The sequence below is a fragment of the Elephas maximus genome, chromosome 3 (assembly GCF_024166365.1).
Source record: "Elephas maximus indicus isolate mEleMax1 chromosome 3, mEleMax1 primary haplotype, whole genome shotgun sequence".
Taxonomy (NCBI): domain Eukaryota; kingdom Metazoa; phylum Chordata; class Mammalia; order Proboscidea; family Elephantidae; genus Elephas; species Elephas maximus.
In genome coordinates this window covers 56,285,505-56,300,642 of record NC_064821.1, presented here as the reverse complement: position 1 = coordinate 56,300,642, position 15,138 = coordinate 56,285,505, and the positions used below count along the sequence as shown (strand labels likewise).

General features: G+C 45.8%; 1 protein-coding gene across 1 annotated transcript in view; it reads left to right on the top strand.

Annotated features, from left to right (window-relative positions):
* SDHB (succinate dehydrogenase complex iron sulfur subunit B) overlaps positions 1-10,013 on the top strand; it is a 36,976-nt gene extending 26,963 nt beyond the window's left edge. Inside the window, exons 4-8 of the mRNA XM_049878063.1 lie at positions 1,217-1,353; positions 2,095-2,211; positions 5,149-5,250; positions 6,542-6,664; positions 9,786-10,013. Coding sequence (XP_049734020.1) covers positions 1,217-1,353; positions 2,095-2,211; positions 5,149-5,250; positions 6,542-6,664; positions 9,786-9,863 — 557 coding nt within the window. The 3' untranslated portion in view covers positions 9,864-10,013. The remainder of the gene's footprint in view (positions 1-1,216; positions 1,354-2,094; positions 2,212-5,148; positions 5,251-6,541; positions 6,665-9,785) is intronic.
* The last annotated feature ends 5,125 nt before the right edge of the window (positions 10,014-15,138 follow it).

Sequence of the window (15,138 nt, the reverse complement as noted above, 5' to 3'; positions counted from 1 at the left end):
CAAAAGATGCATTGCATTGGGCAAATCTGCTGCAAAGGACCTCTTTAAAGTGTTGAAAAGCAAAGATGTCACCTTGAAGACTTAAGTGCGCCTGACCCAAGCCATGTTATTTTCAATCACCTCATATGCACACAAAAGCTGGACAATGAATAAGGAAGACCAAAGAATAATTGACGCCGTTGAATTGGTGTTGGCAAAGAATATTGAATATACCATGGACTGCCAAAAGAACAAACAAATCTGTCTTGGAAGAAGCAAGGATGGTGAGACTGCGTCTTACATTGGACGTGTTGTCAGGAGGGATCAGTCCCTGGAGAAGGACATCATGCTTGGCAAAGTAGAGGGTCAGCAGAAAAGGGGAAGACCGTCAACGAGATGGACTGACACAGTGGCTGGAACAATGGACTCAAGCATAACGATTATGAGGATGGTGCAGGACCGGGCAGTGTTTCGTTCTGTGGTACGTAGGATCACTATGAGTCGGAACCAACTCAACAGCACCTAAAAGCAACAACAGCCTACTGAACTTTGAGAGAATAAATTTGTTGAAGCTATCCTCTTGTGGTATTTCTGTTATAGCAGCACTAGATGACTGAGACACCATGCTTAGAAAATTCTCATTTCAGGACCCTTGGTCAGCACCTTAATTTTGTTTTTAATGACTTTGTTCATTCTTCTCTTTGGAAAGTCATACTCAGTCAACTTGCGTGGATTCCATGTCCCCAGGGTACTGGCTGACCACTGTCCTGCTTAGTTTTGGACACATCCAGGTCTGAACCTTAAGATGGGCCAAGATAACGTTGATTTGCTTTTAGGTATTATATCTTTTAGGGTTTGAGTTCAAGTAACAGTGGCTTTTAAACAATGGAGGTTTATTTTTTTTGTTCAAAACATATCAACTATGAAACTAGAACAGGTGTGGGAAGTCCGTAATATCAGCAGCTCCCCAGGCCCCTGTCCTTCTCCAGTGCCACCCTAGACATGTAGCTTTCAGATTCAAGGCTGCCTCCTGGTCACAAAATGGTGTTTAGAGCTTCAGCCACTTCATCTACATTGTAGGCAGGAAGAAGGAGGAAAGGCAAACAGACACTTCTGCCACAGATATATTGTGTCAGTGCCACTCCTGATGGGCAAGTAATGGCAGTGCAGGAGAAAGAATTTGAGGCTGGATAGAGTCTGAATTGTGAGTAAGTTGGATGTATTTTCTTTATTTTAGGTATCTGTGGCTCTTGTGCGATGAACATCAATGGAGGCAACACTCTAGCTTGCACTCGCAGGATTGACACCAACCTCAATAAAGTCTCAAAAATCTACCCTCTTCCACATATGTATGTGATAAAAGATCTTGTCCCTGTAAGTTTCTGCATCTCTTTTTTTTTTTTTTATTTCACAGGTGCATGCTTGTGTGCGTGCGTGTGTGTGTTGTGCTATTAGTTCTTTAGTACAGGCTTTTTCAAGTATTTAAAGCTACTTTTCTAGTCAGAAAGTAGAACAATTTGATTGGCCTTTCTCCCTGGCAAGAGGAAAACCACAGTGTCATTCCGAGGGTTATGAAAATCCCCGGATGCAAGGTGGTGTGACCTGAGTTTAATTAAAGCATTTCAATGGTGGAAGAGAAATACACCTAGAAGATCCTCCAGGAGCGTATTTGGTGAGATTTGTTCGGGAATAACAGGACACAGAGTTTTAGAGTGGGAACAGTCCCAGAAATGAAGAATTTGGCCATCACTACAAAGAATCCATGTGAAAAATAGCAATTGGAAAAGTAGCAGTTGTTTATGAATTTTACTTCAATTTCTCCCTGCCTCTATTTGACCATCTTCACTGACTTAGTGTTTCCAAGAGTGGATGGACAGAAACGACTATGGGATTGGGAAGTTTTTTCAATGGATGAGGGAGAGATTTCCTAACCTTGCCTAACATTGTGGCCATTTCTCCTCTTGTAATCTTTGCATGTATTCACGCCAAAGTAAGAGACAGGCTTCTGTCTGTCACAGAGCAGCAAAGCAGACATCGTCCAAAAAACAGGGGACATAAGAAAACTAAGAGGCAATGGTGGAATCTGACCTTTATTCTTCTTTCTCCCAACTTCAGGATTTGAGCAACTTCTACGCTCAGTACAAATCCATTGAGCCTTATTTGAAGAAGAAGGATGAATCCCAGGAAGGCAAGCAGCAGTACCTGCAGTCCATAGAAGATCGTGAGAAACTGGTCATTAGTCCCTGTTTATTGTCTTGATGTTCTCTTGTACCCTTACCGATCTGAGGTATTGCATTAGAAAGGTGTTTGCCAGGAGTGTGGTTTGGGGGGTAGGAGCACGAGCTAATGCGGACCATTTAGTGTATTTCGTTAAAACCTGAAAGGAACTTCAAGAGGATCTGGTCCAAGGATTTGGACACCCATCCTCACAGGCGCAGGCAGGTAGTGTGAGCTCATGAAGGGCCCAGAGGGGACTGAGGAGCTGGTGCACCCATGTCCTGCATAAAGGGGCAGACGTTGCCATGTTGCCAGGTGTTCATCTTTTTCAAAAGAAACCCAAAAACCCAGTGCTGTCGAGTCAATTCCGATTCATAGCAACCCTATAGGACAGGGAGTTTCCAACGAGTGCCTGGCGGATTTGAACTGCCGACCCTTTGGTTAAAAAAAAAGCAGTCCTTAAAAGTTGGCAGCTAAATCAGTTGTTCAACACTCTGGGCAAAATAGAATGCACCTGGCCATTTGCAGTCTTTACTACCAGCACCCTGTTTTACAGATGGAAGTGTTAGTTAATGGCAAAACTGGGACCAGAACCTTGACGTTCTTTGCCAACACCACACTCCTGGTGATTGGCCTGTAGGTGTCATGGGGCCTTCTCACCCTCTTGGGGTTGCTTTTCCTGTGTAGAGGCAGTAAAGTCGTTCTTAAAGGAAGGCATCATTGTCAAGTTTTTAGTCTCCCTCGACACTACATTTACCTCCTCTGAGAAGTCTTCTCTGACTTGCACTGTCACTCCCTACGTACTTAGTCATCTGATGGAGAAGAAGAGGCGGGAAGGGGACCAGGTGGGAATGGAGCCCAGCTATGTGCCTGGAACAGGGACAGGGTCAAGGACACATACTGTCTCACAGTCACCACTTTGTATGTTCTTCCAGTACAGCACTTACCCTTGTATAATCATTTCCATGCCTGTCCACGTGGCAGACGAAGCACATCTCCGGACAGAGGCCGTGTCTTATTTCTGTCTGGATCTCTAGACCCTGGGGCATGTTATTTTATCATGAAATATTAGTTGTGTGAATGAATAAATGAATTCTACCTTTTATGCCTTGGCAACTATTTAGCATCCTCTCCTCTTTCCCATAAAAGTTGAGAAAGGAGAGAGTCCTGTCAGCATGCCCAGTTCTGTCATCATGGCAATGAGGAGGGTCAGCACAGTCACGTTAGAACCTCAGAGGTAGCTTCTGACTACTCTTTCAGGAGTTTCTGGTTTCCAGGCCATAGCTCTGCCCCTACATGTCTAACTCCCAGAGTCTTAGGCCTTCCCAGAGTCCAGGTAAGATTGGCCGCTCAGGCCAACCAGTCATCTCACATTCCTGAGCCAGGCTAACTCACACTAGTGCACGCCCCACTGATGTGTATTATTGGGAATGAGGGGTCCCCCTGAGTATGTTTTCTAGATAATTAGAATTTACTCGTTTAAATACCAAACCTTTTTTTGTAGCATTTTTTGCTTCCTTAAATTAATATACAGAACATAACTTTTTTTCATGACTGTAAAAGCCTCGATGCTCATTGTAGAAAATTGGAAAATACAGAAAACTATTTTTTAAATAATCTATAATTCTACTACCCAAAGATAACTTCTAATAATATTCATAATTTCCTTTGTTGTTGTGTATGTTATAGATGTAATATATACTGCATTATATTTTTACATAGCTGGGATCAAAGTGTAAATACACTTTTGTAGCCTGCCTTTTTCATTCATATTATTGTGAGCATTTTCCCTTGGTCTTAAAAAGTCTTCAAAAGCATTAATTAAACTTTGCTAAATACTACTTCAGATGTGTACACCAGGCATGACTTAGCCATTCCACTATCAATGAACAATGAGGTTGTTGCCAGTTTTTTAATATCTTTATCCTTCAAGTTCTGTTCAAAAAATTCTGATTAATCTCTTGTTACAGACTTTTCTAAAAGTGGATTAAAGAATGGGACTGTTACTAAGGTTCTCAGTCCTATGACCTTGTGCTTCTAGACCATGGAGCCAGTTACACTCCCAGCTACTATCTGAACGTAGTCTAATAAAGATTTCCTTGGAGAATCAGGGTTACAATCATGACCATCAACTCTGTCTCCTCTTCTGTTATCATTGTCACTTCTCATGTCAACTGTGCCCCTTCTGCTTTGCTACTTTTCATCAGTTTCTATTGTTGCCACAATCAGAAAGTCCATTTGCTAGAACCGGTTGGGCAGATGGAATCAGTGTGGCTGGTGTTAAAGACCAAGGAGTCCAGACTCAGAGGCCTGAGTGACGGACACTCCAGCTCTGCTACTTCCTATGGTGTGACTCTGGGCAAATGACCTAAGGAGCCTCTCTGAGCCCTTATCTCTAAAATGGGAATCATAATAGCACTCATTATTGTGAATATCGTAATGATCAAACGAGAGTAAGTATGTAAAGTATGTAAGTGTGTCCAGTGAGGGCTGGCTGTTCCTGTTACATAGGATGATGTTGGTGTCCCATGGCGAAGCGGAGGCCTCTGCTGAGCCAAGTGCAGAAGCTGTTATAGGCTAGCACGACACCTCAGCTCCCAGGGCCTCTTTACTTTCTCCTCTCTTGACTGGGAGGTGGTGAGTTTTTTCTTGTTTTTGTTTCTGTTAATGATCTTTTTTTTTTAAAGATAAGAGAGGGGTTATTGTTTATTAAAGGGTCAGTTTATTGTATTTGGACTTAGAACCCTGGACTCCAGCCCAGCAGATGTTTACGTTTCAATCCCGAGATCTTTCTATGAATCTGGTAAATCCCTGTGTTTGTTGACCTTGTCAAGAAAGCTCAGATGGAGTAGGTATTTTGTTCGTGCCCTAACCCTAACCTCGCCTTTCAGTAACTGCAAACAAGGCACGGCCTTTCCCTCGCGTGCTTCTGACCCCCTGCCTCTGCCGCAGGACGGGCTATACGAGTGCATTCTCTGTGCCTGCTGCAGCACCAGCTGCCCTAGCTACTGGTGGAACGGAGACAAGTATTTGGGACCTGCGGTTCTTATGCAGGTAAGCCACTCCTTTATTGCTGTAAGAAAAGTTGAAGTGAAAGACCAGAAACCCAGGAAGACCATGTATTGTTGCAAACCAACCATTCCGAAGGGCGAGGTTTCCTTCACTGGCAGCCAGTGCAAGCAAGGCAGTTGGTTGCATTTTCTTCACTTGGCTTTCAGGAGAGCAAGGGCCTCATCTACAAAAGACTTCTCAGTATGGTTAGCGTCACCTCAAGGGTTTTTGGCAAACCGTGCTTTGCAGATGTTTAAAACATATTCCTGTGTGGTTGGCTGTGTTCCCATCTACTTGCCTGCTTTCCGCAAACTGCCATATCTCAGAAGGCCCCTGTCTTCCTCATACGGAGATTTTTAATGTGCAGGCAAGGAGAGGGAAATTTCTTTGAGGGGCGACTACCCTGCTGTAAGGTTGAATATTGTCTCCAGGCTAATGAAAGCCTTTTGGAGTACTGAGTTTAGGGGCTGCTGGGAAACAGAGTAGTTTTGGTTTTCATTTCCTTTCACCATATATATATTTCGCTGTAAAGAAAGTCATTTCCTTTGTTTCCAGAAAGCTTTTGCTTTTTAGATTTGCGGTTAGTGTTTTTCACAGAGTCTAAGCAACTCAAAAAAAAAAAAAAAAAAAAACTCAACCTCTAATTTCTCGTTTTCCATAAAAAGAGAAGTTATTTGATTGTGTGACCACGTTAGCAGTATAGATCCCCAGCCATATTAAAGACTGACGAACAAGGGGATTTGAGGTGTTGGGAAGTATAAAAGCCCTCTCCAGTGACCCTGCTGAGAGCCAGTGCAGTGATCATGTGGTCAATCAGTTACCTGTCAGCTTGCCGACCTCAGACTTCTGCACGGGCTGCTCACGGAAGGAATCAATGAGTGGGACAAACATTGTCTCCAAGACAGGCCTGTCAAATCATCAGTTATTCAAAGGCAATGAGAGTTTAACGTTAGTAGGTGCTGTGGAGAGGGATAAAAAGAGTCATGTGATTCAGTTCCTGCCCTTACTGATTCACAATCTGGTAAGGAAGCTGTTGAGCCAGCAGCATGAAAAAACTTAGAGAATGACACCCAGCAGTACATAATTAACACCATGGTGGCAGGTGCAGTGTGGTCCAAAGGGGAGGTCAGTGGGGCTCCCTCATCAAAGGGAATCACAAAAGAGTTGGGTGCTTTACCTCAAAAGATGGGCAAGAATTAAAGAGTGAGGAGACAAGGCATCTGGGCCAGGAGAATTCCTTCTCGCTTGCACCCAGAGCTCTGATGTTTCCGCTAATCCGTCTCTGGTTTCCCAGGCCTATCGCTGGATGATCGACTCTAGAGACGACTTCACAGAGGAACGCCTGGCCAAGCTGCAGGACCCCTTCTCTCTGTACCGCTGCCATACCATCATGAACTGCACAAGGGCCTGTCCCAAGGTACATCGGAACTGACGTCGGAGTGGCATGTGCTGATGAAGAGGTGGTGGGCAGCAGGCCGGGTCATTTGTGGGGAGGGGGAGCACAGAGTGTGGTGATCATCTCCCTGTGAGCCTGGAGGCTAGCTTGCTTTTTGGTTGCAAGGAACAGACTCACCATGCCACCTCAGGAGCAGGGTTTACTTGTAGGGTATGCATGGGCATTGAGGGAGACAGGATGCCAAGAAATCCATGAGCAGGAACCTGAGTTCACCCTGACTTCATAGGAACCAGACAGTGAAAGCCATTAGAACACATGCAACTGTGGGGACTGGATTCTCCCTGCCTCTGTCTCACAACGTTGGCTACTTATCTAGTCTGTCTAGCAACCAGCTTGTTCTTTCTCTCTGCTCTGTGTATCTTTTCTGTCTCAGAGCACCTGCTTACCTGGCTTTTACACCCTCTTCCTACTCACGCTTCCTTTGGCTCACCCAGCCCTGGACTTTATCTCACAGCACGCCTTCAGCTTTAGCCGCCTGCCTGTCTTCTCTTGGCATTTCTTTTTTTTTTTTTTTTTTTAGTTTATTGTGCTTTAAGTGAAAGTTTACAAATCAAGTCAGTCTCTCATATAAAAATTTATATACACCTTGCTATATACTCCTAGTTGCTCCCCCACTAATGAGACAGCACACTCCTTCCCTCCACTCTCTATTTTCGTGTCCATTCGGCCAGCTTCTGTCCCCCTCTGCCCTCTCATCTCCCCTCCAGACAGGAGTTGGCCACATAGTCTCGTGTGCCTACTTAATCCAAGAAGCTCACTCCTCACCAGTATCATTTTCTATCCCATAGTCCAGTCCAGCCCCTGTCTGAAGAGTTGGCTTTGGGAATGGTTCCTGTCTTGGGCTAAGAGAAGGTCTGGGGACCATGACCTCCGGGGTCCTTCTAGTCTTAGTCAGACCGTTAAGTCTGGTGTTTTTACGAGAATTTGAGGTCTGCATCCCTTCTCAGCATTTCTTAACTCAAATTCCTGAGAGGGAATCCAATTGGCCCAGCTCAGCTTTTCGTGCCAGCCCATGTCAGAGGTTGATGACCACAACTTATGGACTGGCTGCCCTTAGATCAGTGCCAGCCCTGGTGCAGTTAGCCTTGGTCATTGTAGGGAGGAGCCAGGTCATGTGGTTCACAACATGGCCTCCTGCGGGCTGCCCTTTGAAAGAAGACTGTGGGCAGAGCAGTTTCACTCAGAAGGCACAGTGAGTAACCAGACAGCAAAGTGGAAAACTCTAGAATAATCAGTTGGTAGTATAAAAGAAGAACGGCAGCAGAGCTTTCAAAACCTGAAATCCGAGTTGGGTGATTCTTTGTTTCTTGCCTGGAAACCAGATGTGTGTCCCATGGCCCGCCCTCTGCCGTGGAGCGTCACATCTGCTGGCAGCCCAGGATCAGCTGTAAGCCTGGTGGGTGAGAATTCAGGCTCCAGTGTCCACGTGCCTGTGTTTCCATCCAGGCTCTGCCCCTAATGAACTCTGTGACCTCTGAGGCAAGTTTCTCCACTAACGCACTCAGAACAGTGCAGGGTACACAGCAGTCCGGAAATGGCACCTTCTGTTATTTTTTTTAAACACAGTGCTGGGCCTATTTGGCACAGTTGGAGACAGCATCTCCAAGGCTTGGGCCTGGCTTATGTGTTTCTTTAAAAGCACTGCAAGTGGCTCTGAGCTGCATTCCTGGTCAGAAACATTTACACTGAGGGGGCAGCAGAGGCTGGTAAAAACAGCTACAGGGGCTCCCTGTGGCCTTTCTCTGGGCCTCCCAGTCATTCCATTAAACGGGGGTGTAAGTTGGGGCTATGAGATATAGGTTCAGATCGTTAGCCCTGGAAGGGACCTTAAAGAGCATCAAGTTCAACTCCTTCATTTTACAGACAGGGGAGCTGAGACCCAATGGGGCAGGGTATCCAAGATCAGCCTCAGGCAGCTGGCAGGGCAGTACGAGGAGCAGGCCTCCTGCCTCCTGACCCAGCACACGTTCTTCCTGACCCTGAATTAGGTGTACTCCTGTGCACTGAGCTTCTAGGTCTAAAATCCTTCAAGTGAACATATTTTAGGGGATGGGCTGGGCAGGGGGAGTAATATTCACATGGCTCACTGTTCAGTCGGATATACTGAGAAGAGTCTCCGTCGCACCCCATCCCTGGAGCGGCTGGTGTTATCGCTGTCTGGTGTAGTCTTCCTGAGCCGTTTTAGGCGTGTATGTCTGTTGTCTTTTTTATGTAAATTGTTACATACTCTTCAGACACATCTGTACTTTTTTTTTTTCATTTAATATATTTTGGAGATCATTGCAACTCAGTATATGAAACCCCTGCCTGCCTCCCCTTCCTCCTTTCTTTTCTTTTTTTTTTCTCTCCCCTTTGTCTTTCTGTAACATTTTAATTCCAGTTAAAGTTGTTCTTCTAAAATGAGGGGACTCTTCACTAATCCGAGGTGAGTCCTTGCTTAATTTTGCCAAATGCTTACTTGCTCCCTTCCTCCTCCTGTGAGCGTGGCATTCACTGGGGTTAATTATCATGCCTCCTGCAGAACAGGAGCGAGCTGTAGGGCCACACGCCAGCTAATAGCTAATAGCAGTGCTAGTGGCCAGTCAGGCTCATCGTGGTGTCTGTGAAGGGTTAACAGGGCAGTTTCTCCCACACACTTTTGAGAGCTTATACATGCTGAGTTCTGCTGGTGCTGATTTAATAATGATGCTAATGATGTGAGTTTCTGGTCGGTTCAAGATTGCGAAATGTCTGGATAGTTTCGACATTGGCCTATAGTCATCGAAGAGAGGCTGTATCCTGGTATCTTTGGGCAGTCAGAAAACGTGGCTCTTCTTGAGCTTTCCGCCTGCTAGAGTGAGCCACGCCAGAAGGAATTCTGTGTGGCAGGGCTGTTGCTAGAGAGACCTGAGCATTTGTAAATGTCTAAAAGTAGGGAGAGAAGAGAGCTCTTAGTCCAGGGCCCTTGGTTTTGGGGACTTGATGTGTATTCTCCTTGCTTTGACATTGTACCAGCTGGTGGAGTGGTTTCATCCAAGGTCACAGAGTTCCTCTATTCAATTTCACTTATCCTTTGGTATTGATTCTCTGCTCTTTTTTCAAGGGTCTGAATCCGGGGAAAGCTATTGCTGAAATCAAGAAAATGATGGCAACCTATAAGGAGAAGAAAGCTTCTGCTTAACTGTTTCCATGCTGGTTTTTTTCCTCCATGACTTGTAACCAGCTCAGAGCTGAATATAATTTATATCTAATTTGAGCCCCTTCAGGGCTTGATTTTCCATGAATACAGCATGTATAATCAAACACTTTAAGAAATAAATAAATGTTATTCTACTTTATTAACAAAAAAGCAAGCCTGTTCCTATTACTTGCTGCAAAGGATGTGGAGGTACCAGGAGGAGCCCTTGTCCCTTGTCCTTCAAGAGGTGGACAGAGCCGCAGAGCTGAGCCACCTGGGGGTAGGGTGGCCTGTGTGGGGTGGGGCGCGGTAGCCTCAGGCATGGAATTGGTGTCAGGACCTGGGGCTTGTACCCAGCTCTGCCACTCACCAGCTGGCTGACCTTGGTCTACTCCATTTGCCCATTGGTAAAACGGGAGTCATCAGCGTGCCTACCTCACACATCTGTTGTGAGAATGCCTGGCAAATGTTCAATGTTAACTATTATTATTATATAGCGTCCCAGTTTCTACAGTTTCCAGTATTAGAATTATTTGAAACTGAATCTTGATATGTCATTTTATATCTTACTGATTCTTCCAGCACAGAGCTATGAACTTGAATTAATTCCAAATGACCTCAGAGGGTCCTAACACTCCAAGCATTCATTCCCTACCACTGTTTCCTTAACTCTGAGGCTGGGGTTTTCTATTTGTTTGTTTTTATTACAAAAGTAGTAATACTCATCAGATAAATAAACAAATAATACAAAAGTATATAAAGTATAAAGTGGAAGCCCCTCCAAACTACCTAGAGTCCCACATCAGCTGCTAACAGTTGGTATGTATCCTTCCAGACCTTTGTGTTATTACAGATGTGTGGCTTATATAAAACCTTTTCCCTTCAAAAATAGGATACTGTACAATCCGTTAGGCAGCTTTCTGTTTTTACCCCACGATATGTAAAGGACTCTTTGATGCTAATAAAGCCCTACCTTAGTCTGTGTACATGTGTGTGGGAACGCACATATATATACATACACATAACTACATGTGTGTTTATACATATATATAAATACATAAAGGAGCCCTGGTGGTACAATGGTTAAGCGCTTGGCTGCTAACCAGAAGGTTGGAGGTTTGAACCCACTAGTGGTTCTGAGGGAGAAAGACCTGGTGATCTGCCTCCGTAAAGATTACAGCATAGGAAGCCCTATGGGGCAGTTCTGTTCTGTCGTATAGAGTCACTATGAGTCAAAATCCACTCAATAGCACACGACTGTATATATATGTGTGTGTGTGTGTGTGTGTGTGTGTACAGTAAAACCTGCAAAAGCTGGAACCTGTGTAAAGCAGAAACCTGTCAGAGAAGGAAAACTCAAATATTTTCCACTAATAGAGAGCAAGAGAAAAGTGGTGAGACTACACCCCGTCAGAGGTGGAAAACTTGTGAGACCCAGCAGGGCAGCCCCATCGAGTTCCAGCCCTCACAGGTGTCACTGTACCTGCACTCAAACGTGTAAGTAAATACTTGCCCACCTTAGCCTTTTTTAACTACTGCATATGTGTTCTGTGGCGTGGATGTACCGTAACTTATTTAACCGTTCCTCTGCTAATGCGTATGCGGTGGTCCCTATTTTCATTCTTAGGAATAACCGAAGGCTGTTTTTAAGTTGTCACAGTGAGATCCCCCAGAATATGAAGGCTTCTTGCAACCCGAGGCAGGCAGCCAAGAACGATGTCTGATTCATGGAGAATGAAGCTTAAATGAGCATTTCTGTCTTTAAAAAGGGACAATTCCACAAGCACGAGTTTCAGGCAGTGAAAAGTGAGGTGCTGAGGGGTAAAAAAGGAACAAGATTTGTCATGTAGGAGCCAAGTCACTAAGAAAAATGGAACATTGAATTATTAGAAATTCAGAGAACAGAGTCTGCCCTTCGCTGTAGCATCTCAGGGTTCTTGACTACTCAGTAAGACCACGGTACGCAGTCTGCAGGGACTGAAGCCTAAAAGCAAGAAGCCAGAGCTGAAAAAACAAGCAGACGCCAATACCACAGGCTTGGAAAGCCAGGGGCAGGAGCTGCTGCCCAGGTCTGGGGACAGCTGTTCATTCCCTTCAAATCAAATGGATTCCTGTCAGCCCCAGGCATGTCCCATTCCATGGATTCGTGGAGACTTTGATTTTGCCTTTAATTGCTAGATCTGCAGGGAAAAATGGATTTTTCTCATGAATGAATTAATGGCTTGTAAAGATGAGTTTGCCAATTCGGCTACTGAAAAGACGCAGCGGGTAGCCGGGGAGTGGCCACATCAAATCAGCTTCGTCACACATCCACTTGCCAAGCTGGGTCACTTTCAGTCTAATAAGGACATTTAAACCCGAGCTAAATTGGAATGTTTTATCAACTGATGGTTTCATTTACTGCTTATTTAATCTTTCATTGGATTGGAGGCAAATGTCCTATCGCTACAGTCACAAAGACTTTTCTGATAAAACTGCAGACCTGAGCAGAGACAGTATCTTGTCCCTTATTCTGCTTCTGCGCCCTGATCGTCAGCCCAGACCATGTGTCTTCATTTACAAAAATAGCTCTGTGTATTGCCTAGAGTGCATCTAGGGCCGAAGCCAGCCTTCGTTTCCTACCTGGCCTTTGGGCCGCTTGTGGAACCTCTCTGTGCCTCCATTTTCTTATCTGGAAAATGGGAATTAACATTCACCTGTCACAGTTGTGATGAGGTCTAAATAAGACAATAAATGGGAAAACGTCTAGCCTAGAGTAGCACAAATGCTCTGTAAACTCAATTTTGCTGATTTGTCTTGACTACCTACCATGTGGAAACCCTGGTGGCATAGTGGTTAAGTGCTGTGGCTGCTAACCAAGAGGCCAGCAGTTCAAATCCGCCAGGCGCTCCTTGGAAACAATGGGGCAGTTCTACTCTGTCCTATACGGTCACTATGAGTTGGAATCGACTCGATGGCAGTGGGTGTGACCTACCACATGAAAAGCCTTCCGCTGGTCCCTACAGGGCCTACAAAGGTGGTTAACTCCCAGCCCTTCTGGAGTCGACAATTTGGTATGTTTCTGATACGAATGGCAGGGTTGGGGCCCCTTGCTCAGAGAATAGCTTTTCTGCAAAAGGTATGGCGCTCCTTTCTCATGTCTCCCGTCACACAGCCAGGCTCAGTGCAGGCAGGGAGTGTTGCTCGGTGACCATCAATTCGCTTCTCTTGTGCCCCTTCCCCTCCTTCCCCCAGGATAATTACAAGACAATTGCTGCAACTCCACTTCACAGCCGTAATGCTATCACGGGGCTTGTCACTAGGGGAGAAAATCCCCTTTGGCTGAAAAAATCTCCTAGTGAAACTAGAGAAATTGAGAAGTGAGGCTCTCCTGTGGAATAAACCAGCCCAAGTCAGTGATTTCTCAGGCCTTTTGTCACTTGGATCAGGCGTATGATGTCCTCCATGTGCCCTCACCCAAGGGAGCCGCAGCCGGGAAGGGAAGCTGCTCAATTACTCCTTGGCCACATGTGACTGGAAATTTCAGAAAAGGTTATCCAGGAGGAGAGCCCGGCCCACAGACCGCCGGACGACCACACAGTGAGAGTCACTTCCCCAAAGGTAACCTGGGCAGATCACAAATCCTAACACATCCTCTGTGGTTTGGAAGCAGGCTTTTCTGGCCTCCTGCCGGTCAAGGAGAAGGGCTGAGCTGCATGTGGCCAGCTCATTCCCAGATGGCTCAGGGGTTGGAGCCTCTTGCTTGCAAGCAGCATTAACAATGCAAACAATAAAAGGGGCAACCTAGCAGTGCAGTCCCCAAGTCCCCCAGCTCTTACAAAGCCTATAACCCAACACCGGGATCCCTAGAAAGCAGTTGGCTCCAACCAAGCACCTGCCATCTCCCAGGCCCTTTACGTGCCTCATCTCATTTCATCCTCTCAACAGCTTCCATTTTACAGAGGAGGGGGGAGGCTCAGGGAGGGAAAGTGACTTTTGTAAGGTCACACAGCTAAAAAACAAGCCATGCACATTCAAACCCAGGTCTGTCTGATGCCAGAGCCCAGCCCCTTGCCACTGTACCACTCTGAGGCTTAGAAAGGCCATTGGAGCAAGCCATTTCTAAACTCAGCCACCTGTCTGACCTGGGGGGTCTGGATTCCCCTGATTAAGTGGTCTTCCAGGCACTGGGTTAGTCCTGGGGGAGGAAATGGAGGCTCTGAGAAATTAAGTCACCATCCCCCCGGAAGTGTCACCGACAGATGAAATGGGTCTTCCCAGTTGACCTGAACGAAGCCAGGCTGCATCCCCCAAGTGGGCAACAGGAATGCCCCCAACCTGCTCTACCCACAGCTATACTCTCCCCCAGCTGCTCAGACCAAAACCGCAGGGGAGGAGCATCCTCAAGTCCACCGTTCCTCACTCCCCACTGCCCCCAATCCATTCTATCCACAAGTTCTGCCAACATTTATTCCTTTGTTGTTCGGTGCTGCCAAGTCGGCTCTGTCTCAGTGACCCTATGCATAATAGAATGAAACAGTCCCCAGCCCTGCACCATCCTCACAGTCACAGCTATGTTTCAGCCCATTGTTGCAGCCACTGTGTCAATCTATCTCATTGCGGGTTGTCCTTTTTCGGTGACCCTCTACCAAGCATGGTGTCCTCCAGGGACCGGTCCCTCCTGATAACATGTCCAACGTACTTGAGACAAAGTCTCACCATCCTTGCTTCTAAGAAGCATTCTGGTTGTACTTCTTCCAAGAAAAATTTGTTTGTTCTTTTGGCATTCCACGGTATATTCAGTATTCTGAGTCAACACCACAATTCAAATGTGTCAATTCTTCCTCAGTCTTTATATTAATTAAGTCTTACTGTACATCAGGAGGAAACCCTGGTGGCATAGTGGTTAAGAGCTATGGCTGCTAACCAAAAGGTCAGCAGTTCGAATCCACCAGGCAGTCTTTGAAAACTTTACGAGGCAGTTCTGCTCTGTCTTATAGGGTCGCTATGAGTCGGAATCAACTTGATGGCAACCGGTTGTTTTTTTATATATATATACATCAGGAACTGCCAAAGGCCTTGAGATAGCAGCAGAGAACACAACAGACAAAAAGCCCTCAATAAATATTCAGTGAATGAATGAATGAGGATACCAGGCAGCGGGAATTGCTCATGTGCAGGCCTTGAGATGGCAGCATGTCTGCAGGGATGGGCCTGGGGTTTTCTAGGACCAGCTGGGACTCCAGTGGCTGGAGAGTCCTGAGTGAGGGGGACAGTCGTAGTCAGAAGGGTCACAGGG